The 25,215-nt window shown below is 45.4% G+C and overlaps 2 protein-coding genes across 3 annotated transcripts in view; both read left to right on the top strand.

Moving 5' to 3' along the window:
- The window catches only part of TSR1 (TSR1 ribosome maturation factor), a 40,972-nt gene extending 38,686 nt beyond the window's left edge, over positions 1 to 2,286 (top strand). The window contains exon 15 of the mRNA XM_029611500.1: positions 1,974 to 2,286. Within this exon, the coding sequence (XP_029467360.1) occupies positions 1,974 to 2,146 (173 nt within the window). The 3' untranslated portion in view covers positions 2,147 to 2,286. The remainder of the gene's footprint in view (positions 1 to 1,973) is intronic.
- An 8,551-nt stretch (positions 2,287 to 10,837) lies between these two features.
- The window catches only part of SMG6 (SMG6 nonsense mediated mRNA decay factor), a 387,710-nt gene continuing 373,332 nt past the window's right edge, over positions 10,838 to 25,215 (top strand). For both annotated transcript variants that reach the window (XM_029611072.1, XM_029611074.1), the window contains exon 1: positions 10,838 to 10,971. In XM_029611072.1, coding sequence (XP_029466932.1) covers positions 10,887 to 10,971 — 85 coding nt within the window. In that variant the 5' untranslated portion in view covers positions 10,838 to 10,886. The remainder of the gene's footprint in view (positions 10,972 to 25,215) is intronic.

Raw genomic sequence — 25,215 nt, 5'->3', positions numbered from 1 at the left:
TCCCACTCCTTTAACATCAAATCCGATGCCGAGAAATGTAGTGGAAACGCCGACGAGGGACCCCTGAGGCCCAAGACAACCGGATCCGTCTGACCCAGACGAGATTCTACCTGGGGAAGTGGGATTCCCAGTTCCCCCAGGATTTCCGGGATGAGGGGCCCTAGCTCATCCCTATGGAACAACCGAACTACCTTCGGATCGTCCCCATCCGCAGCGTGCAGAGTCCCTGCATCCTTAGGCTCCAGCTCTTCATCCCCCTCAACCCCCCTCGGGGGCTGGGATGGGCAGTCAAGATCCTCCTCCGGATCCGCCAGCGCCTCTGACTCTGACGAGGAGAGCGAAGGCCCCTCCGCCCCCCTGGAACGAAGAGGCCTTGGTCTGGGCCGGGGCCTAGACAGCCCCCCTCCCCCCGTACTGGATTTTGGGGCCTTGACCGCTGGCGCTCCGCTCTCAGAAGCCGGGACCCCGGGACCTCTCTTCCGAGCCAGGCGGCGAGCTTTAAACGCCTTATGCATCAGTAACACGAACCGCGAGTTAAAGGAGGAGTCCGATGACCCCTCCTCCTCTTCCCCATCCTCGGGGGAATCATCCGCAGGAGACCTGGACCCTAACGGCCCTTCTTCGCCTCCAGACACCCTCTGGGGGGACAAACGCGGTGGGTCCCGCACCTGAGCGCTGGTCTGCCGGCCCGCGCTAACCTGTGCTGCCCGCGCTGCGAAAATGGCCGCCGTTCCCGCCGAAAACGCTGGCAAAATGGCCGCCGTCCCTGACGAACTCGCCGCCGTCCGCGACGAACTCGCCGCCGTCCGCTCCGGGAACGCTGCTACCTCGCGGTCCTGTCTACCCCGCCGAGACGCCGAAGTCACCGCCGACCCTCCTTCGCCGCCGCCCACGCACGCGGAACAGAGGCTGTCGCGGACCCGCAGGCCCTGCACGATGCCTGCCGAGGCATCTTCACACTGCCGCGGCGAAAAGGAGGCGAACGGAGGCAGAGAGAGAAGAAAAAAAAAAAATCAAGATTCTCCCCTGATCGGCGGGTCCCAGCCACCGCGAGCAAGCACAGCCTAGCAAGCACAAGCACACACAGCACACACACAGCAGACAAAATAAATGAGAAACAAAAATTTCTTTTTTTTTTTTTTTTTTTTTAACTGCTTACCTCGTATCCGGAGCCGGCTGGGGGGAGTGAGCCGGGACCCCCGGTATCACCCCCAGCCCTGTGGAGCCGGTACGTGGGGCTCTCCCACTCCTCGGCTGCCTCTACCAGGGGGAACAGTCCCCTCAGGACCCTAACTTCCCCTGGGAGGCGGGGATTGGGACCAGCAGGCAAGCCTCTGCGGTCCCTTCCCACTAGAAAACAAAACACCAACCTTTCCTACCTTTTCTTTTTTTTTTTTTTTACAAAAAAAAAAAACCACCTAACCAACGTAGGCCTAACACAGACTGTAGGTTTTGCACCCTCTCCACCTGCTAGGAGACAGAAGAATACTGCCAGACTGTAGGTGGCACCAGCCTATATGTAGGCGGAGTTTTTTGTTTATAAACTTCTGTCTCCATCTGCTAGAGGGGGGGCAAAACCCAGGAGTCTGGACTGATCCTGGTACGTACAGGGAATATGCAAATACTATCTATGGGCTTGCACCTAAGCTACAATGCTAAAACTGACCTTGGTGTGTTTCTAAATATATCTTTATAATTCTGTGGCCTAGTAGCTTTTTAGCTTGTACAGCACTTCTACCTGCAGCGTCTGCCTGTCTAGCAAAATCAAAGCACAAAACTAAAGCATAAATGCTATAGAATACTTATTAGTAATTATAAAATTACTTATGATCAAGAAACTTAGGAGAACAAGAATAACTTCTTGTGTGACATGCCTCCTCCCTGCTCTCTCACGTCATGCCTGCAGTTCTGTACATCCCCATCAATGATAAGACTTGAGCGTGCTGAAGACTTGCTTTCTGTCTTTTAAACAGGCACCCATGGGCATATGAAGTGCTTTTTCAACAAACAGCTGAAGTCACAGGACACAGTGTTGATGAACCTGTATAAGCGTGTCTTTCCCAAATGGACCTGTGACCCATATGTGCCAGAGCCGGTGCCATGGGTGAGGAGCGCGACGGATGTTCAGGAGCTAGCAATGGAGTGAGCTCCCTCTGGTGGCAGGATTGAGTGGGAGCAGAAGAAGTCAGCTTTAATGCTGTGGACTTGGGATATGTGAGGGGGAGAAATGGGCAGAGGTGCAGGTGCCTCGGCTCCATATGCTTTCATTAAAATTTACTACATTTAGACAGCAGTCCTCATTTTTCCAAATACTGAGATTAATTTTAAAAAAGTATTTAAAATGTCGGCAATGTGCTATGGGATTTTTCTTGAGATTCTGGAAGCGACTGCTGCCCACTGCCTCTTCAAGTCAAGTGGCAGTTAGGCAATCACTGCAAGCCTCCTTGCAGGGGAAAAGTGGGAGCATCCGGGTGCTTTATGTGCCCGTCTCTACAATGCTTTATTTACAGTCTGTCACTTGAGCAACACATACTCAGCTGAAAATCAAAAACAGGCTTGCTGTAAGGCATTGTCTGACTCCCATCATGCTGTAAGGCAGTCCAAGCTTTACATTTCCTGATGTTTTCCAGTCTACTGGTGTTGAAGTGGAACCAGTAGGATGGAACTGCATCCATGCCTCCTCCAGTGATTTTTGCCTGCTGTAAGGCACAAGAAGTGTGACTAGAACAGGAGATGACATCTGAGGGAAGCATGATGGAACAGGAACCTATGGAGTAAAGTTGCATAGCAGTATAGAAGTAGATGGATGTGTTTGAGTGGGAAAACTCAAAATCATATTTCTCTGTAGTGTTGCTATGCAGGGGACCCCAGGATGTGAGAGGGATGTGTGGGCTGTTCCTTAGTGCTCTGTTCAAACAGTTCCCAAATCACATATCCTAATAATCCCTCTGTGGCATGCAACATTGGATCTCTTGTCCTAATCTAATCTGTTAATTTGAGACAGAACAAACCTCCTGCACCTGGCTGAGAGTGGGAGAAAAAGTAAAACATTTTATAAACTGCTCCTTCCCCCTAGTCCGGTTTTTCTTCTTGCCTTCTTTTTTTTTTTTTTTTTTTACTTTATTTGCACCAAACACAGAGGAATGTGACTTCTCTATGTAAGTGGACCCGAGGCGGCAATCATCTCAGGGGTCCTCAACGGGGGAGGGATTGGACCACTAATATCGCCCCGGAGCCAGGCAGTGGGTCACCAGGAAGAAATCCTAGGCTGAAAAAATTCAAGGGGAAAACCCCCCCAGGATTTAAAATTGCCTCAGGGAGGCATATAAGAGTGAACACTGAAGGAGAAAGGCAGCTCACGGCCACCTTCCCCTGAAATGGTAAATTAGCTTTTTCAAATAAATGTAGTACTTGCTTGATGCAGAAAAGAAAGATGAGGGAAAGAAACTTCCTCAAATATAGGAATATTTGAAAACAAAATGGGAACCGCAGGTTCTGCCACCTTCACCTGCTGGAGACAGAGAAATACTGACGGGGGAGAACTGTCCTGATATAGGATACCCTTCGAGTTTTTCTTTGTCTTCATCTGCTGGAAAGGAGGCTCAACCCACTGGACTGATCCGGGTACATACAAGGAACCAAACCCAGTATCCTGTCTCCAGCTGTGGCCAATCCAAGTAACAAGTACCTGGCAAGAATCCAAACATTAAATAGAACCCATGCTACTAAAGCCAGCAATAAGCAGTGGCTAATCCCTATTAATAGCAGTTTATGGAATTCTCCAGGAACTATCCAAACCTTTTTTAAACCCAGCTACACTAGCGGCCTTAACCACATCCTCTGGCAATGAATGCCAGAGCTTAATTGTGTGTTGAGTGAAGATGATGTTTTAAATGTGCTACTTGCTAACTTCATGGAGGCCCCCTAGTCCTTGTATTATCCAAAATAGTAAATAACCGATTTACATTTACCCATTCAAGCATTTTCATGATTTTATAGACTTCTTATCATATCCTCCCTCAGCAGTCTCTTTTCCAGGCTAAACAGCCCTAAAATCTTTAACCTTTTCTCATAGGGGCGCCATTCCATCCAGTTTATCATTTTGGTCACCCTTCTCTGTACTTTTTCCAGTGCAACTCTATCTTTTTTTGAGATGCCCGGACCAGAACTGTCACGGTATTCAAGGTGTGGTCTAACCATTGAGCAATACAGAGGCATTATGACATTTTCTGTTTTCTTTACTATTCCCTTCCTAATAATTCTTAACATTGTTTGCTTTTTTTGACCACCATCCCATCTCCCATATTGAGAGTTTGACTTTTTGCAAGTTTCAGAAGGTCTGCATGATGTGCACTTTCAAAATTTGCACATAGCCTTACTCTCATTGCTGACAATAGACTGAATCCATGGTTTTAGTTCACATTCCTCTTTCCACGCTTAGCAGTATCTTTTAGTTCTTTACTTTAGCTATAGTAGATCAAATCCATTTAGTAGCGTAGCAGGCAATGACGGAAACAGTAGGTATGGACAGGCTTTCTTACAAAGGTGATCTGCTGCAGGGAGAAGAAATGAGAGAAAAAAAAAAGCAAAATTAGATAAAATCAAAAGTGGTTGTAGAACAAATAAAAAAAAAATAGCATTGGGGTCACATGAAGTGGTGAGCAGCGGAGGACGTGTCTCGCGTCAAAAAAAGCTGCAAAAACTCTTCCGGGCGGCGCAACCTCACCAATTACTCAGTGGATGTCAATCGCCACATTTATGCAGCAATCGCCCGCGGGAATGCCCCCAAAAACCGGCACAAAGGAGAAGGAAAAGCCCAAGCTCCCAGACCCCAAAATGGCGGCGGCAGGGGCAGCAGTCCTCAGAGGCAAGCACAGGAAGGCACGGCTGCCGAGCTGAAAACAGCAATGCTGGAGGCGCTGGTTGCCAAACTTGCTCAAATTGTAGCACAAATCACAGAGGTAAAACTGGCATTAGATGAATGGAACCCAAGGTTTGAATAGCTAGAAGGAGGAATGTCAGTTTTAGAAGATGACACCCAAGCTATCACTGCCAAAATGCTTCATTTGGAAAATACTGTAAAGGCGCAGGCCCAAAAAATAGATCTGGAAAACAGATTCCGCAGTTAAAATTTAAGATTTCTGGGGTTCCCGGAATCCATAACAGACAGGGAATGGAGTCCTTCCTTGAAAAGTGGCTTCCTGACTCCTTAAATATCCCGAACTTCAAAGCCACTTTAAAAATTGAAAGCGCGCACAGAATTGGGCCGCAAAAGGATAATGAGCAAAGATCCAGGATTGTAATTGCAAAATTACTAAACTATGCACACAAAGAAGTCATTCTCCAGGTGTACCGAAAAATATCAGATCTCAGCTATGAATCCAAGAGTGAGAATTTTTTCAGGATTACTCAGCACAGGTCTCCACCCAAAGAAGGGCTTTTTCTCAGATCTGCTCGGTGTTGTTTCAGAGGCAAATAAAGTTTATGCTGCAGTTTCCAGCAAAAAAAAAAGTATGGCACAAAGGTACCATCAAAGTCTTCACCTCAGTGGACGAGGCGAAGACGTTCTTGGATGGGATAAGTGGCTGAAGGAGAAACAAAACTCCTGACTCTGCTGGAACTCAATAAGGAATGATTAACTAAAAAAAGGACCATGGAGAAACGCTGCAGAGAAACTGGTGGCAGTTGCATCTGGCGTAAACAGGGCAAGAAGAGGTAACACGGGGACTCTCGGTGGATTGAGGAGATCATCGACCCAGAAGGAGAACCATGAGAGAGAGGGGGGAAGTGAAGAGCGGCTTGACAAAGGGCAGTCCTAGGAAAAGGAGACCGGAAAATGAGGGGCAGGGAATGAAGGTGTCCTGCCTGTGGTACGAAGAGGGGAAATCAGGAAAGCGACTGTTAGCCTATGCTGTCAATCTTCATATGTGGGGGTTATGAGTGATCAAGCTAGAATTATATCATGGAATGTGAACGGTCTGGGGTCCCCGCTTAAGAGACAAAACGTCTTGCAACAGCTGAAAAAATGCAAGGCTTACAATTGCGTGTTTGCAAGAAACGCATTTGACATCTGTTAAAAGCCGCAAATTGGTTAAAGGATGGATGGGGGCCTGCTATTATACTCCGGCTCAGGGGAAAAAAGCTGGGATAGTTATCTTGATCCACAACTCGGCCAACTTTCAGTTGATCAAAACAGTTCATGATGATGAAGGCAGATTTGTGGTGATAATCGGTAAATTACATGACAAGGCGATAACAATATGTAATATATATACGCCCCAAATAACTATACCCATAGTTTTTTTGGTTACATACTAACGCAAATTACTGCGCATGCTAGTGGATCTTTAGTGATAGCTGGAGACTTTAATATAACCCATGATCCGCTTCTGGATAAGAACCCAGCAGGCCCCAGCTCTCTTAACCATAGGGATAAAGGGGTGGCTTTCTTATGTGAGGAGCTGGAGTTAGACACCTGGAGGGTGCTTCACCTGAGCAAGAAAGATTACACTCACATCTCTCGGGCACACGGGTCTATGTCCCGGATTGATTAAATGCCCAAGGCTGAGTTCTCTAGGAAGCAACAGTGGGCCCCCAAGTCATATCGGACCATGCAATAATTTGGCTAGATATCAAATTCAAATTAGGGAATCTGGAGAATGCAGATGGAGATTCCTGGGTTTTCTCCACCAAAATCCTGAATTCCAAACACATTTGAGGGAGAAATGGGAGGAATTTGTGAGGCATAATTCTCAACACAAAACTCTAACCCCCAATTATTCTGGGAAACAGGGAAGGTAGTGTGATGAGGAGATAATATCTTTTGTAGCCTCTCATCGACGGAGGATGGACACGGCGATTATCAGTTTAGAAGCCAAACTAATACAGGCCAAGCATCAGCTCACATTGCATGCCTCCAGGTCCCATTTTGCCAATTACTTTGCAATATTCAGAGATTTAAATGCACAGTTACAACAACGGACAGCTAAGGGCTTACAGATAGCAGAGCATAACTTTTTTTTCACTTCGGCAACAAAGCCAGTAAACAGCTAGCACATTTAGTCCGAGCAAATCCCAAGGAAAAGAGGTCACAGGTAAGAAAGATATTGGGGAAGTCTTTCGAACGTTTTATGCTCACTTATATACAGATGATGTTAACGGGCGGGTCACGGGAGGAAGAAGTATTTTTTTTAACATCTTCCGTTGCCACGGGTCTCGGAGACACAAATAGCCTACTTAAACAAACCTATCTTACCGCTAGAAGTGCTAAATGTGATAACTACGAGTAAGATCAGGAAGACACAAGGACCTGATGGTGTGTCCTTCGATTACTATAAAATTTTAAAATCGCAGGTGGCGGAACAGTTAGCAACTTTCTATACTGATGCCTTACAGGGACGAGCCTTCCCGAAATACTTTAATATGGCCTATATCACGGTCCTTCCGAAACCAGGTAAGGACCTATTAGAGCCAGCATTATATAGACCAATCTCCCTTCTAAACTGTGCGTTAAAAATTTTAGCTAAAGTATTAGCGGACCGGCTGAGTATCATTCTCCCGCAATTAATTTCAGAACACCAGGTGGGCTTTGTTAAGGGGAGAAAAGTGTGTTCCCATATTATTAAATTGCGAGCTGCATCTTCAAAATGTGACATGCATAATTTACCCGCACTAGCCATTGGCTTTGATTCAGAAAAAGCCTTTGACAGAGCGTCAAGGCCCTACCTGTTTTCTATCTTGCGGTGCTTTGGGTTTCAGGTAAGTTTTTTTTCCATATATTTCTATGTTACATGACTCCCCAACCTCACACATAATAGCAAATGGCTTCAAATCGGAGGAAGTGATTGAGAGGGGAGTTCGGCAGGAATGCCCTTTGTCACCACTCATAGATTTTAGCAATTGACCCGCTCCTACGAAAAATCAATCAAGATGGAGACATTCGGGGATTTCGGGAGGGACCACATGAGTTCAAAGTAGCCACATTCGCGGATGACATCCTGGTTTTCATCACTCAGCTAGAAACCTCTATTAGGCCCCTCCTATGAAGGCAACTAGAATATGGCAAATTCGCTAGGTTACGCATCAACCAAGAGAAATTCGAAGCCTTAGATATTGGAGGGCGGGTAAGGAACTCGTGGATGCGGCCATTCCCCCTGAAAATGAGTAGAGGGGGACATGAAATATTTGGGGGTAAAGATTCCACCGCAGTTATCTAAACTATCCACGGTCAACGTCCAACCACTACTCTGATGAACAAATGGCGGGATCAACCAATTCCTCTTTCAGGCAAAATCCAATTGTTTAAGAGGATGATACTCCCTAAGTGGCTTTACATTCTCCAAATGATGCCGCTCTGGCTTACTAAACACGATTGTAGAGAGTTGGGGAAATTAATTCGTAACTTCTTATGGCATGGGAAATGGGCTAGGATAGCCATGGCAGTCTTAATGCAACCAATAGCATTACAAGTTTCCATGTCACATTTTTTTATCTGTAGTCAATAGGTATGGACAAACTCTTTTTATCAAAATAAGGATTTCTTACAAAGGTGATCAGCTGCAGGGAGAAGAAATGAGAAATTGCCCCAACATACGCTTGTACAACTTAGCATGTTTACTAAGCTTTCTGAGTGATTAGATTGCGGAAATGTCACAATTTTCACCAAATGTGCTATTATTAAACTGGGCATATTCCCTCTCTTAATGAGCTTTTACATGCAAAGAAGTCCACCCTCCTTGTGCGGTTACTCTCCCATTTTTTTCTTCAGGGGAGGCATGGGGGTGTCTGTGCCAAGCACTGCATATCTCTTCCAGAATCACTCCATTAATGAAGATATGTGATAATGGTCTATTTGTCCCAGCGATGGGCAAATCTGTTTTTGACAGATGGAGAAAGTTTGGTCTGGACTATATATTTCAGTGCTTTTCGGAAAATACGGGGCAAATGTATAGTTTAAGAGTTGCAGCGACGACACTCCTTACCAGCCTCTGATTGACATTTTATATTGGTGAATGAATCAGATTTTAAACCGTCTCCGCAATCCAAAACTTACAAAAAAAGTCATACTAGAGACAATGAGGCAAACATTGTCTGTAGCAATTTTTTCTAAAATTCTAAGGGTTTCAGTGGGGGATAACAGCCTTGCCACAGTTATATGACAAATGGAATCAATGGCCAGAATTCACACTTTCTAGTGAGGAATTCAGCGCAAGTTACATCAACAGTTTAAGCTGGTCCTAAGGCGTTATGTACAGGGAGTTACAATTTAAATTTCTGAGACAGTTTTCTCTCACCCCAGAGAGGTCTTTTATAGCTGGGTTGGTGGGTACCCCCACATGTGCCCAGTGCACACACAATATAGAAACTTATGTCCACTGCTTTTGGACTTGCCCAGTCATATAGAGGTTTTGGAAGACGGTGATTCATAGATGTAGCCTGAGTCAAGGACTCGATCTACCAGTGGAACCCATGGTGTGGCATTTTGGAGTAATGCATGTACCTTTGGGGGAAGCAGAGTCTAAAATTGTACCCTTTATTCAAAAGGCAGGCTTAATTGGCAAGAAAAGTGATTCTATGCAATTGGACTAAAGATACTGAACTGCAATCAGACCACTGGTTCAGACTTCTGGTGAAACTTTACACTTTTGAATTCCTAACTGCTGGAGGTGCACCCAGAAAGCGGAGCCAGGCAACACAAGATATTTGGGAATGCTTTAACACTTTCTTGACACCAACAATGAATGTGGGGGTCCCATAGAGCTCTACATTCACAGTAACCTCAGAACACCCCTTGGGAAAGCAATAACCTTCAGCTGAAGAAGTACTTTAGGCAGAAGAGCAGGCCAAGGGACAGGGGAGTAAAAATACAACAAAACAAACTAATTGCAATAGTCGCGGCAGGTACACTGCAGATGAAACTGGGGGTCCTACTTGACCAGACAAAAGGGAGGTTTGGACAAACAATATGGTGTCTGGTTATATGACTTTGAATTGGTTGTTATAATTTGAATAGTAGGAATACTTGCAAGATATTATTATACAAGCTGACTTCCTTGTTATAGTGTACTGCTGTAAGGCAACTATATGGTTAACTGAAAAATTGAATAAATAAAAAACAAACAAAAAAATAGCATAACAAGTTTCCATGTCACATTCATTTTTTATCTGTAGTCAGGTATGGACAAACTTTCTTTTTATCAAAATAAGGATTTCTTACAAAGGTGATTAGCTGCAGGGAGAAGAAATGAGAAAAAAAAGGATGAAATTAAAAGTGGTGTAGACCAAATTAAAAAAACACCAGCCCCACACACGCATTCCCCCCCTCCGAGCACATCCCTGGCCCCCTACCCACTGATTCCCCTCCGAGCACATCTCTGGCCCCCCACACACTGATTCTCCCTCCCCACCCCCTCCGAGCACATTTCTGGACCCTAAACACTCATTTCTCACTCCCTACAAACACATCTTCAATCCCCCCACACTCATTCATCCCCTCCTGATACCTGGCTGTAGCCAGCTGAGTGCTACACACCTTTCAGCACTCAGGTCTGCAGCTTGCGCAGAAGCTTCTTGGTCACCCACGACGCTTTTTTGGTTGCTGCAAAGCCATGCCGGCTATGCCCACGTACTGCTGCAACAGGTTAGGGTGCGCCTGCTATGGACAGGCCTCACCGGCAGCAGTCCCGCCCACCAAACCCCAAAAAAAACGCGATTGGCAGGAAAAAACGCCCAATTACAAGCAACCGGCGAATCGAAAAAAAACAAAACGCGAATGACTAGAAAAAAAAAAAAGCCCAATCTCGCGGGAAATAAGCGAGGTTGGCAACACTAGTTTGTCCCTCGCGGGCCGCTGTCGTGGCTGTTTATTTCTGGCGGCCGGGTTAAAGATGGCGGAGGAGATGGAGCGGGTGCGGATCTCCGCTTCTGAGCTTAGGGGTATTCTGGCAGCCTTTAACCGCACTGAAGGTCGAGGTGAGCGAGCTGGGCTCAGTCCTAAACCAGTATGATCTGACGTGTTCCGCTTTTGGTGGTCGCTGGCCCAGGCCGCCGGTTAGAGGGATGGGACACGGGGGGGGTCACGGAACGGTGGAACTTGGGCTTCTGATGCTGCTTTTACAGTTCAGGGTTTTGGCCTGGGATCGATTTTGGAATTAATTACTGTTCTTTCCAAACCAGAGCTCAGCGCGAGTTAGAATTCATGTTCAGTTATTAGTTCCCTGCCCCAGAGGGCTTACAATCAAAGTTGTACCTGAGGCGGTGGATGGCGGCGTGACTTGCCCAAAGCTACAAGGAGCATCAGGGGGAGAAGCGGGATTTGGCCTCATTGAAAGCTGTCTGCAGCTCTCACTGATAATTCAAGCTCTCAGTGAGCCGAGTCGCTCTTACTGTGTTCCGTGGTGGAATAAGAGTTGTCAGCATGGGTCACTAATATATCATTGCAGTCCGATTTGTTCATGAAGAGCTGAACCCGTGCGCAGTGGCTCAAGTGCAAAGCTTTACCCACGGAGCCTCTATTATAAAGCATGTGTGTCAGTGGCGTAGCAAGGGTCTCTAGCACGCGGGGCCAGTATATTTGTGTTGCCCTCCATCACCATCCTCGTTGTAGAAACGCTTAAGATCACTGAAACAGCAGACACTCGCTTGTCTTCTACCTGAGTGCTGTTGAAAAAAGTACAAAAAAGGCCCCCCTAAGCTCGGGGGCTTTGGACGCCCCCCCCCCCCCCCACCCGTTCCCCCTCGCTACGCCATTGATGTATGTAGATGCTTTATGATCGTGTGTTTTTCGGTTTGAAAATGTACCGGGGCGACATGTTCCCTTGCAGCTGGTATGAGCTTGGTGGCACAATAGGGACAAGGCAATCACACAATCCCTCCCACCCCCAATCCTCTATCATTTCTCTTGGGCCGATTCAGTTATGGTGCGCTCGGCGCTATTTTTACCCCTTATACAGTAAGGGGTAATAGCGTGTCGAAAACGCTTGGCCAACCCCCCTGAAACTAATACGCTTGCAACATGCAAATGCATGTTGATGGGCCTATTAGTTATTCCCGCGCGATACAGAAAGTAAAATGTGCAGTGTCTGTTTACGAACCTGTGGCTGTCAGTGGGTTCGAGAACTGACGCTGGTAAAATTGAGCGTCGGCTGTCAAACCCGCTGACAGCTGCTGCTTCTGTCAAAAAGGAGGCATTGGGGACATGCCACCTTTTACCGTGGGCCCTCATTTAAATACTCCGTGCGCCCAGGAGAGCAGGCACTCGCCTCGGAGTGCCAGCTCTCCCATGGTTTTTACTGTATCGGTCCCGTCTGTTAGCTATATGAACGCTTTGCATTCTGTCTCATCCTGTTCTGTATTTCTGCTGTTCCCTCATCACTAGTACAAACTAAGAGCATTACTAAGGCAGCTTTTTTAAAACTAAAAATATTGAGACCATTAAAAAAAAGAAAATATCAGCAGAGTAATTCAGGACAGTTTTGCAAGCTCTGGTCTTTGGACAGCTATATTATTGCAATAGCCATTATGTAGGGCTTTTGAAGGAAGAACCAAACACAATATTGCAGTTAGTACAGAATGTAATTGCTAGACTGCTTACTGGCAGGGCTACATTTGCATTGCCAGAGCCCAAGGGCAAGCGGGGATCAGCTCCGAGCTAATATCCCCTCTCTACTGAAATATGAGGTGGTGTCAACTCCCAGCTGAATACCTCTAGCACTGCTGTCCCAATCCTACATGGTGGTGGTGGTGGCGGCAGCAGCATGCGCAAGGCCCAGTCCCCTCCTCCCATATGGACTTCCTATGGAAACTTATGTGAGAGGCAGGGCCTTGAGAATGTGGTTGCGAGCTGCAGGCCCCACACCAAATTTCTTTTAGGTTGCTGCTGCTGCCTCCCCACAGGATCGGAACAACACCACTTTAGGTAAGCAGCTGGGAGGCAGACTCGGATTGAGGCATAACAGCGGTGGCAATGCTTCAGTGTCTATCAAAATGCACTTTGTTGCCTATGCCTAAATCTGGGCCTGCTTACTGGTACTGAATATGGGGAGCATAACAACCCCCCCCCCCCAATGTGATGGAGAATCCAATTTAAGATATTTGACAGTTCACAAACATCTTCATTCAGATAATTTTTGTTCTCTAGTTAACAAAGTACATATGAATGCATATAACCCCATTTGTACATTGAGACCATCTGATTTGAATCCAATAGCTCTTCCGACTTCACAGGGCTATTGTAGCCAATAGACTTGTGCTAGAGTTTTTCATATATTGGTCTAATGTTATGGAATGCTTAACTGTTTGAGTATGGATGAGAGAGATTTTCTTATTACAATCTTATTTGACCATTTATATTGTTTCCTTTTCTTATTTTTTTTTGTACTGTTTTATGTTTACTTTTTAATTTGACTTGATTTTGTAGTGACTAGAATTAAAAATAAAGAAGCAAACGTCTTCAGGGAGGCTAGGCCGTAGTAACACAATAGATGATGGTGGATAAAGACCAAGTGGCTTGTCTAATCTGCCCAGTTTTTCTGGACACGCGCTTTGGGAACTGTCTTATTCTTCTAGAACCGGTGCAGTCCATCACAAGGCACATCTTGTTCTCCATTAGACCCATGTGGCAGACATGCCAAGCTCTCTGTCATTGTGTCAGCTATACAAAGCGTTTTTCTTATACGTAGTGTACATCTGAACAATGATATTGCAGTTGGGAGCCTTGGGAATAAAGCCCTTTAGACTGTGTTCCTCTTCTTTTTTTCAAGGTCATGATCTTGGCTTGAGGTTATCTGTTCCATTTTTAGTATTTGCTAAATAATTTCCTATGTCATTTTAGTTTCTAAGGCTTTAGGCTGAGCTGAGAATACAATGAATCCTTTCTTTATATTTGTCAGGAAGATTTTAAGACAATGGTCATGCTGTTTTCTCAAAATATATTTATCTGCTGGACAACTAAAATTCATGTCATACGATAAATTATTAGAAGTCACTTGATATCAGGTGCAATTAAATCTATGGCAGGGCTGGATATTTTTTCATTTCATAATTTTTATATACCGCACAAAACAGAAAGCTGACCAAAGCAATGCATGTTGATGGGCCTATTAGTCATTCCCGCATGATCCAGAAAGTAAAATGTGCAGCCAAGCTGCTTTGGCCAGCACTGGGGAAGTGTACAGAAAAGCAGAAAAAACTGCTTTTCTGTACACCCTCCGACTTAATATCATAGCGAGGTGCTAGGGACGCACTAGTGTCCCTAGCTCCTCCTTTTACCGCGGGCCCTCATTTAAATATATATATATATTTTTTTACTGAATCGCGCGCCCAGGAGAGTGGCCTGGGCGCGCGTCGGGAGAGTGAGGGCTCGCCGGCTCTCCCGTGGATTTTTCTATATCGGCCTGTAGGAGAGTACATTAATACTCCAGTACATTAATACTCCACCAATATGGTGGAGTATGTATGGTGGAGTACATTAATACTCCACCATACTTTTGTATGGTGGAGTACATTAATACTCCACCATACTTTTGTATGGTGGAGTACATTAATACTCCACCATACTTTTGTATGGTGGAGTACATTAATACTCCACCATACTTTTGTATGGTGGAGTACATTAATACTCCACCAATACAAAAGCACTACATTAAAAACAAAAAGGGACTTCTTTGCACAGAAGATCCACCATATTATCTTTGATTCCAAAGCCCTCTTTGCCTATGTATCTAATTTAACGCAAACCATGACTCCTGACATCCCTGCCAACCTAGCACAAGAAAAAGCAGAGGAGTTGGCCCTCTTCTTTAGCAACAAGATCTCCAACCTAATAACACAGCTGAGAACCAACACTTCAACACTACCCAAAACATACTTCCACCACAACAAAGACGTTACTCTACAATCCTTCGAACCCATCACTAATTCTGAAATACTGTCTACACTGAAGAAAATGAAACCTTCATCTCACCCTTTAGACCACATCCCATCCAAACTTCTCCTGCTAATACCAGACACAATCTCCAATGCTCTGACAGACATTATTAACTGTTCTCTAGCACAAGGAATCTACCCGGACAACCTGAAAATTGCATCCATCAAACCGCTCTTAAAAAAACCCAACTTAAATCCTAATGATCCTACCAATTTCCGTCCTATATCCAATCTCCCTTTCATAGCTAAGGTAATGGAAAAATTAGTTAACTCCAGACTCTCCGACTACCTCGAAGAACATAAAATTCTGTTCCCATCTCAATATGGCTTCAGAAAAGCTTTAAGCACCGAATCACTACTAATTTCACTGACCGACTACCTCATCATGGGCCTGGACAAAGGTCACACTTATCTACTGATCCTCCTGGACCTCTCAGCCGCCTTTGACACGGTTAACCACTCCACCCTACTAATCCAATTAGCAAACATCGGAATAACAGGAACAGCACTATCATGGTTCAAATCGTTCTTAGGGAACAGAAAATACAAAGTCAAAATTCACAACAAAGAATCTCAACACTACTCTTCATCTACGGGAGTTCCACAGGGCTCCTCCCTTTCACCACGCTCTTCAATATCTACCTGCTCCCTCTTTGCCAACTGCTAACCAACTTAAACCTTAAACACTTTCTGTATGCAGATGACGTCCAGATAGTCATCCCCGTCAAGGAATCATACACCAAAACTCTAGAATTCTGGGAAACCTGTCTTCAAAAAATTGATGGACTCCTCTCAAACCTTAATCTAATACTAAACTCTTCAAAAAGCGAACTCCTCCTAATTTCATCTGAAAACAGTAACATCGACACAAACCCTCCACCCAATTACAAACTCCACAAGTAAGAAACTTGGGAGCTATCATGGATAACAGGTTAAACCTAAAAGCATTCATAAATCAAACTACTAAGGACTGCTTCTATAAAATCCAAGTCTTAAAAAGAATAAGACCACTCTTCCATTTTCATGACTACAGAACTATTCTACAATCAATAATTTTTTCGAAACTAGATTACTGCAACTCTTTGCTATTAGGTCTTCCATCATCTCACACCAAACCCCTTCAGATGGTCCAAAACACGGCTGCTAGAATATTAACTAACACACGGAGAAGAGACCACATATCACCAATCCTCAAAGATCTGCACTGGCTGCCAATTCATTACAGAATCATATATAAGTCCATAACCATTATTTACAAAGCTATACATCAACACTCTCAGCTCACCCTTCAAATTCCTCTCAAAAAATTCACGTCCAAAAGACCAATCAGAGAGTCCTATAGAGAAACCCTACAAGTACCACCCTCCAAATCCATGAGGCACATAACCGCCAGAGACAGGGCTTTCTCCACGGCAGGACCAACATTGTGGAACTCCATCCCACCAGATTTGCGACAGGAACCCTGCCTTCCTACATTTAGGAAAAGACTTAAAACGTGGCTATTCACGAAAGCCTTTCCTGAACTAAACTAAACCTATTCCATTATTACCTATTCGCTCAGACTTTGCATTAATCATAGTAATTAATATCCCTACCTCATAAGGGCAATTCTTCAACGCTATAAGCACATTGACTGGCATATATGTTATATATTTAAACCCCTGCTTCTTTTCTCTGATCCAAGTTATATTACTCCCTTGTTTTATTGTAACTGCATTCCTTAGCCTTCTCTTGTTTAACGTTTTTTACTACTATTACTATTATTTTATTATTATTATTACTTAGATCAATGTTATTTATTGCCTTTTGTTCCCTATCTACTTGTTAATTGTAAACCGACATGATGCGATTTTTATCGCGAATGCCGGTATAGAAAAACTTAAATAAATAAATAAAATACTGCGACAGGCTTTTCAGCAGCCTGACTGTTGCATTGACATGTCTCCAATAATATATTTAGGCAGAGGTTTTTCTTACATGATTTAATAGCCTTATGAAACATTTTATTTCTTGGTAGTTGTAATTCAGTTTTTGTTACATTAATTTGTTCAAAGTAAATTTATATTTTATTTATTTGATTTATATTCTGCATTTCAAGCACTTTTAAAGCAGATTGCATTCAGGTACTGCAGGTGTTTCCCTGTCTCCAGAGGGCTCTCAATCGAAGTCTAAACCCTGAGGCAATGGAGGGTGAAGTGACTTGCTCAAGGTCACAAGGAGCAGCAGTGGGATTTGAACCCTGGATTTTAAAGATAATGTAACTTTCTTTGGGAGGGATCAGTTTTAGCTTTATTAAAACAGTGGTACTAGCGGCCTGGAGATTCTTAAATTTGCTTGTTTTTTTTCTCTGTTGCTTCCTCTTTGGTTTTTATGCCTGCTTCTTTATTTTATTTGTCCTGAATATTTTTCTTATCTTTTTTTTACTTTGGTTTGGCATGAAAAGGATGCACTTTTTATTGAGGCTACAGGCCCTATTTTTTTAAATTCTCCTTGAGCCCCTTCAGATGTCTGCTGGTGGTTGTGTTTTACCTGTATCAATGTAATGTGGGATTCTGATAGGAGCTGCACTGACTCTCGATTTAGTTAGCAACTTTCACAGTTATGAATCCAAGAAGGCATTTTCAAAAGTGTTCAGCATTCATATCTCTTCAGCATTGAAACAAAAATCAAAAGTTAAAAGGAGACTTTATCCACCAGGTTAACTGCATAAAATATTCTTCCTACTTTGTTTAATATGCAGTGTTGCAGCTCTTCTCTGATCTTTCTGTCTTCATTCCAACCAGTTTATAATACAGAGGATGTTCTGTTAGCTTTATTAGATGCTGTTTTACAGTACCTGGATGTGGGTAAATTGGCGTCACTTGTGCAGTTAAATTTATCTAGTGCCTTTGACTTGGTGGATTTTGAAATGTTTTGGAAGATGCAGTTAGGTGTCTTTGAAGAGTAAAGTTATTGATTGGATTTCTTCCTTCTTACATGATAAGTTCCAAATGATCCACATAGGAGAAGATTATTCCATATTGGAGGAAATAGGATGTGAGGTACCACAGGGTCTTGTTTGTCCCCTTTACTCTTTAATATTTTTATGCAACCCCTGGCAGATATATTTCAAGAGTTGGCTGTCACGGCTATGTGCAAGCTGATAACACTGGTCTACATCAATTTTGCTGACTACAAGATAACATGTGATCTTTATGTATTTTAGTGTGCTGAATCCAAAAATCCTCTGCCTCCAGTTATGTCCGTTTTTTTTCCGCAAAATACTGTCTACTCAAACTCTTATAGCAATAATGTAACATTATTATTTAGATATGCTGAATATGCAAAAAGATAATTAATGGGCAGAAAAACATGCTGTATACGCAATCGGTATAACCAATAGGAAGACTGCTTATTAAACAGTTTAAAACTGCTGACATTGGCATTTTATGCTATATAAGCAGCGTGAAAACCGATGGCAGCATTCAGTCATTCAAGAAGCTTAGAAGTCGCAGCAAATTTAACTCTGTTAAATCTGTTTTTGTTGAATATGTCATCCAACACTCAAATAGTTTGGATGGTGCCGGAATGATCCTGATATATTCTGTTACATTTGTGTTGTTTTTCAACACCCAAAGGACAAATATATCTAACTTTGTACGAAAAGCTTATCATGCATATTTCAGGGTTCAACTGGGAAACCAGGACAAACCTTGGGCACCACATAAAGTGTGCAGGACATGTGTTGAAAACCTGAGACAGTGGACTAAAATTCAGAGAAAAAGTCTCAGCTTCGGAGTTCCAATGGTGTGGTGAGAGCACCAAAACCATTGGAGAGAGAATTTCTCCCTAACAATTAAAATTTACACAATTATTGCTCTCTTGGTTAGACAATAAATTCGTCTTTTGCATGAAACAAATATATTAAGTGCTATCTCTTCTTCAGAACTTATTACCCTTGATATTAGACTTTATCATCTTTAATCAAACATTTCTTATTTGTGAAAAAATCTGATGTATTGCATATTTTTTTACTTCATATTTGGAATCAGCACCTTTCATTTGGGTTAGGTCAGCAGAAAACCTTTTTTCAAATGTAGACCAGTGTAATATTCAGTTTCTGGTCCCAGTAGAAAGAGAGATTTAGGGGAAGCAATAGGTCGATTTAAACTATTGTTTGGATAGAGTTGAGGGCTGGCTGCAAGGAAGTGGCCTGGTATTAAATAAGTCAAAAACTGAGATATTAGGTGTAGGGTGAATTTTTGAAAATTTTCAGGTAGGGGGGGCAGTAAGTTTTTCATCCAAAGTTAAGTGCTTGGGAGTGGTTTTGCATGTGATTTTTCTCTACTGGAGCCTTTGTGAATCAGACCTGTGAGAAGGTCCACTTGTAACTTAAGAGAATTTCTATCAACACAACTCCCCGACTGCCCCTGCTGTTCACATGTGAATGGTTCTCATTTGCTTCATGCTTCTCTTTGTGGATGGTTTGAATGAAGATGTTTTAGGAATCCCCTGAGGCAGGCACTAGGGTGCCGAAACGCTCAGCATCGGGAGAATATATTTGCTCTGAGTTCCTGGAATATATATTCAGGAGAATACATGCATTGGGTGCTCCTGAAGAGAAGGGAGTATACCTTGGTGCTCTTGCACTCCTGGAATTTAAAATTCAACAAAAGAAGGTAACAGGAGCCTTCTGCCTTACGGTGAGAACATTTTGGCTGCTCTGTGCTCCTGCAACATATACTCACAGATAGAAGGGAGCACAAGTGGGTTGTTCTACACTTCTACACCATGTTTTTAGGTTTAACTGTTATAATAAGCCAATTCCTCAAATCAGATAAGCCATATATTTCTTTCACTGCATTGGGTTGTTTTACAACTTTTCATCCTTTCATAGAACATACAAATATTTGGAAGTTGGTCATCTGACGCTGACTTTTTGACTTATTAGACTGCTTGGTGTTTACAAAAACTTTCTTCTTGGAATACAATTTTTTGGAATACTATCTTCTTGGAATATTTCATCTGGAACTTTTTTGGCCCTTCCAATAGTCATTATTATAAGCTAAGTACCTTGTTTGCTCCAGGAGTGGTTTTTGAAATTGTTCACAGTATTCTCTGTATGTGATTTTTAAGTTGTTTTTTTAGTGAGTGTTTGTATGAATGATGGTGAGTGTGTATGCATGGAGGTGCGGGGATGATCAGATATGGATGTAGGGAAGTGTGGGGAGGTATTAGTTCTTGAAATTTTATAATTGTGCTTTATTTATATTTTTCAGTATTGAGTGAAGCATTTAGATCTTAATATTAATTTATTTCTTCTATAGGCTTTAAAATTTATAAATTTTATTTTTGTACTTAAAATTAGAGATGTGTATTATTTTTATAAATCGTATCTGTTCATACTTCGTTTTTCCTACGGTTAACTCCCCCAGTCGAGAATTCCTGAGGTGATTTCTGAGATCCCTCAGAGGCACGCCTTGGTCCGGTAGCCGGCTCCCAGTGTGGACTTAGCCCCCAGGGTGGCTGAGAGGCAGCGGGTGCAGTATCGAGTGCGGCGGTGAAGGTATTCCCTCTCCCCCCGCAGCTGGAGACTGCCCGGCACGAGACCGGGAATCGTCGAGACCAGGTAAGGTAGAAAACCTCTTTTAAGTTTCCAGTCTTTGAGGCTCGATTTCCCGCACAGATCGTCCCTTCCGGTGTCTGGTTAAATCGGGTTGAGCAGCCCACTCGGGGCTAGACCCCGATCTGGTCCGTGGGGGGGTCGCCATCTTGTCAGTGTATTCGTCTGTGCCATTTCCCCTCCTTGACCGCTGCATTGTCTGCACATCCGAGCCGTGCGCACAGCGGTGCTGGGCGCATAGCGGCCCGCATAAACAGCCTGAGCGCACAAATATTTCCATGCACATAGCGGTGCACACAAATTAGTGGCCTGAGCACACATTTTATGCCTTTCGCTCAGCGCACCCGGAGCGCAGTCCTACCTGCACAGCCTGATGTTTTTAAGCGCACCAAGCACAAACCATGGCACCACTGGCTAAGAAAGCCAAGGGACAAGCCCTCTGCCCAGCCTGCCACCAGAGAGCTGCGCAGTCTGAAGTGGTCTCCTCCCTTTGCTAGCAGTGCGAAGAGGCCCAGGGGGAACCAAAGCAAGGCCCCTCACAGCCAGTAGAAGGCTCCGGATCCACTAACGATAGTACCCCGGACCTCTGTATCTCCAACTTGGCACCTACACAGGAAGGCTCCTCCGGGACCTCCGCTATAACTCTGCCTGGGATCAACATGGACCCAGGGACCTTTTCCTGGGTGGAATTCTTCAAAGGGTTGCAAACCTTTGTCCAAGCACACTCATTACTGGCTGCGACTCAGTCCCAGCTCCCACCAGGAGCGCAAGACCACCTAAGCACCTCTCGTGACCATCGAGGCGGGCTCTTCCTAAGCAAGAACCTCCCTACTGGGGATACAGACACCTCGGAGGACGAGACTGACTCCCTGGAAGGAGAAATCCCCCCAGGGATGGAACCATACCGAACTATGCTGCGTTTCTTTTCCAAAGACAAGTTACCAGCTCTCGTGTCTCAGACCCTGAAGACTCTGGACATCCCAGGCACGGACACTACAGCGGAACCAAAGATGAATCCTATCTTGGTCTCCCTTCGCCAAGCCTCATGCTACTTTCCAATGTTGCAGGCCGTACAGCAACTGATTTGACCTGGAATGGAAGGCCCCAGAGGCCAGCTTCAAAGGAGGATGGGCCCTAGAAGCCCTATACCCCCTGGAACCCATGGCTAAAGAACTCCTGCTGTTCCCAAAGGTGGACGCCATGGTCTGCGCAATCTCCAAGTACACGACCATCCCCGTCGATGGAGGAGCAGCACTAAAGGATGCCCAGGGCAGATGTCTGGAATCCATCCTTAAACAGGCCTTTGACGTAGCAGCAATGACCCTGCAGATCGCTTCTTGCTGCGCCATAGTGGCACGCCCTTGCCTGCTGCTCTCCAGAGACGCAACTACGCCCGGTGAGATGATGGAACCGGCGGTATCCTTCCTCACAGATGCAACCTCAGACCTAGTGCGCATCTCTGCCAGGAACGTTGCCTCGGCAGTGGCAGCCAGAAGACAATTATGGCTCCGAAATTGGTCAGCCGACCCGACCTCCAAGGCGAACCTCACGAGAATACCCTTTAAAGGATCTCTCTTGTTCGGAGGCGAATTGGAGAAGCTAGCCAACAAATGGGGCGAATCTCCAGTACCTCGGCTAACGGAGGACAGGAACAAAAGAAATCTGTACTCCTCTCCCTGAAGAAACAAGGGCAGAGGAACTTAGCGCTTTAGACCATACAAGAACACACACTACCAAGCATCCTGCCCCGCAGGCAGGGCTCAGTCCTTTCGGAACAGACACAACAAGAGGGGAGCAGGCTCAGGTACAGGCTCCGGCCATACCCCACAGTGAGAATCAGCAGACCCATCCACAGGAAGAAATTATAGGGGCAGACTTACCCTCTTCTCCCAAAGATGGGTCGAGATAACATCGGACAAATGGGTTCTAACCATTCGAGAGGGATTCTATTTGGACTTCCACAGCATCCCCCCAGACAAATTTGTGAGATCACCATGCCACTCACACTCCAAGAGGACGGCAGTGGAAACCACATTGACAAGACTACTCATCCTAAAGGCGATAACCCCGGTGCCCACACACCATCAAAATACTGGTCACTATTCCATCTATTTTATTGTTCCCAAGAAGGAAGGAACGTTGCGGCCCATCCTGGACCTCAAGACCGTCAATCATTACCTGAGGGTACCACACTTCCACATGGAAACCCTACACTCAGTCATAAGGGCAGTACATCCGGGAGAATTCCTGACTTCACTGGATCTATCCGAAGCCTATCTCCACATCCTGGTCCATCCCGACCACCAGCACTTCCTACGCTTTGTGGTAACTGGACCATCATTACCAGTTCCGGGTGCTACCCTTCGGACTAGCTACCGCCCCTCGGACCTTCACCAAAATCATGGTGATAGTGGCGGCAACACTGAGAAGGTATCCTCGTACATCCTTATCTGGACGATTGGCTGATCAGGGTGAAATCTCCAGAAGAGAGTCACCATGCGACCATTAGAGTCAAGAATTTGCTGCAGAAACTTGGGTGGGTCGTCAACACAGCCAAGAGCTGCCTGCAGCCCTCCCAATCACTAGAGTACTTGCCAGTACGATTTGACACCAAGCAAGACAAGGTTTTCCTTCTCCCTCCAAGGAGAAGGAAACTGATGGGTCAGCTGCGGAAACTGTTGAACTATGTTCGCCCCAAGGTATGGGACTTACCTCCAAGTCCTCTGCCTCATGACGTCAACTCTGGAAGTCGTACCATGGGCAAAGGCCCACATGCGCCCACTACAACGTTCCCTAGCGTCATGATGGAACCGAACGTCCCAGAACTACTTCATCCACCTCCAGCTACCAGCAGAGGTTCAGACTCAGCTCCAGTGGTGGCTATAGGAAGACCACTTGAGCAAAGGAGTAAACCTATCCCCACTGAACTGGATCTTGCTCACCACTGATGCGAGCCTGAGAGGGTGGGGAGCACACTGTCAGGAACTGACGGCCCAGTGACAATGGGACAAGGAAGAGGTGGGATGGAACATAAACCGCCTGGAAGCCTGAGCAGTCAGACTAGCCTGCCTACGTTTCAGCCACAGACTCCGGGGAGAGTCTGTCAGTCATGTTGGACAATGCCACAACCGTGGCATACATCAACCGCCAGGGAGGAACCAGAAGCCAACAGGTGTCCCTAGAGATAGACCCACTCATGGCGTGGGTGGAAATAAACCTGCAAGGGATCTCAGCCTCCCACATCATGGGAAAAGACAATGTCTCTGCCGACTACCTCAGCAGAGAGAGCCTAGACCCGGGGGAATGGACGCTATCGACCACAGCCTTCCAGTTGATAGCAAACCACTGGGGGACCCCAGCTATGGATCTAATGGCAACCTGGTCCAATGCCCAAGTTCCCAACTTCTTCAGCCGCAGACGAGAAACACAATCCCAGGGAATTGATGCCCTCGTCCAGACCTGGCCACAGGAAAACCTGCTGTATGCCTTTCCTCCATGGCCACTGCTGGGCAGGATCATCCGCCAGATAGAACACCACAGGGGACTAGTACTTCTAGTGGCCCCGGGCTGGCCAAGAAGGCCATGGTATGCAGACATGTGAAGACGTCTTGCGGGGAACCCTCTGTGTCTACCTCCACACAGGGATCATCTCCGACAGGGACCGATCCTCCACGAAGATCCGACTCAATTCTCTCTTACAGTCTGGCACTTGAGAGGACTCTGCTGAAGAAGAGCGGATACTGTAAGGCAGTGATTGACACCTTGCTTCGAGCATGCAAGTTCTCCACATCACTAGCTTACATATGAATGTGGAGAGTATTCGAAGCCTAGTGTGAGGACTGTGAGATTCTCCCATGGAGAGTCAAAATTCCCATGATCCTGGAATTCCTGCAGGACAGCTTGAAGAAGGGGTTGTCTCTCAACGCCCTCAAAGTTCAGGTGGCCACACTGGCCTGTTTCAGAGCCAAAGTGGATGGCATCACTCTATCAATCCATCCAGATGTTTCCCGCTTCCTGAGAGGGGTTAAACAAATCCGACCACCCTTAAAGTGGCCGGTGCCTCTATGGAATCTCAACCTAGTTCTAGACTTCTAGCGGTAACTTCCTTCAGACCAACACGTGGCCTGTCACTACGTCTTCTGACCTTGAAGACGACATTTCTAGTGGCAATATGTTCAGCCCGTCGCATCTCCGAACTTCAAGCGCTATCCTGTCTGGAACCGTTCTTCAGATTCACACTGGGATCCATACAGCTACGCACTGTCCCCTCCTTCCTACCGAAAGTGGTTTCTCAGTTTCTTCTAAACCAAACCATCTCGCTGCCATCTCCAGACGAACACAAGGACTCGGAAGACTCACGCCTTCTTCGCCATCTTAATGTCGGCAGTCTCCTAGTCCTATACCTGGAAAGATCGGAATCTGTATGAAAGACGGACCACCTATTCGTCCTTCACAGCGGGAAGAAACAGGGGAGGCGGCCTCGCGGGCAACCATAGCCCGCTGGATCAAAGAAGTAATCGGAGCGGCCTACGTAGAGGCAGGGAAGCCTCCACCTCTACAAGCCAAAGCCCATTCAACAAGGGCCCAGGCAGTGTCCTGGGCAGAAACCAAGATGCTGTCGCCGCCGAGATCTGTCGAGCGGCGACGTGGTCCTCCATCCACACCTTCTCCAGGATCTGCCGCCTGGA

This window comes from Rhinatrema bivittatum, chromosome 8 (genome assembly GCF_901001135.1).
Source record: "Rhinatrema bivittatum chromosome 8, aRhiBiv1.1, whole genome shotgun sequence".
Classification (NCBI taxonomy): Eukaryota; Metazoa; Chordata; class Amphibia; order Gymnophiona; family Rhinatrematidae; genus Rhinatrema; species Rhinatrema bivittatum.
Note: the sequence above shows the minus strand (reverse complement) of the source record. Positions and strands in the feature narration are given on the sequence as shown.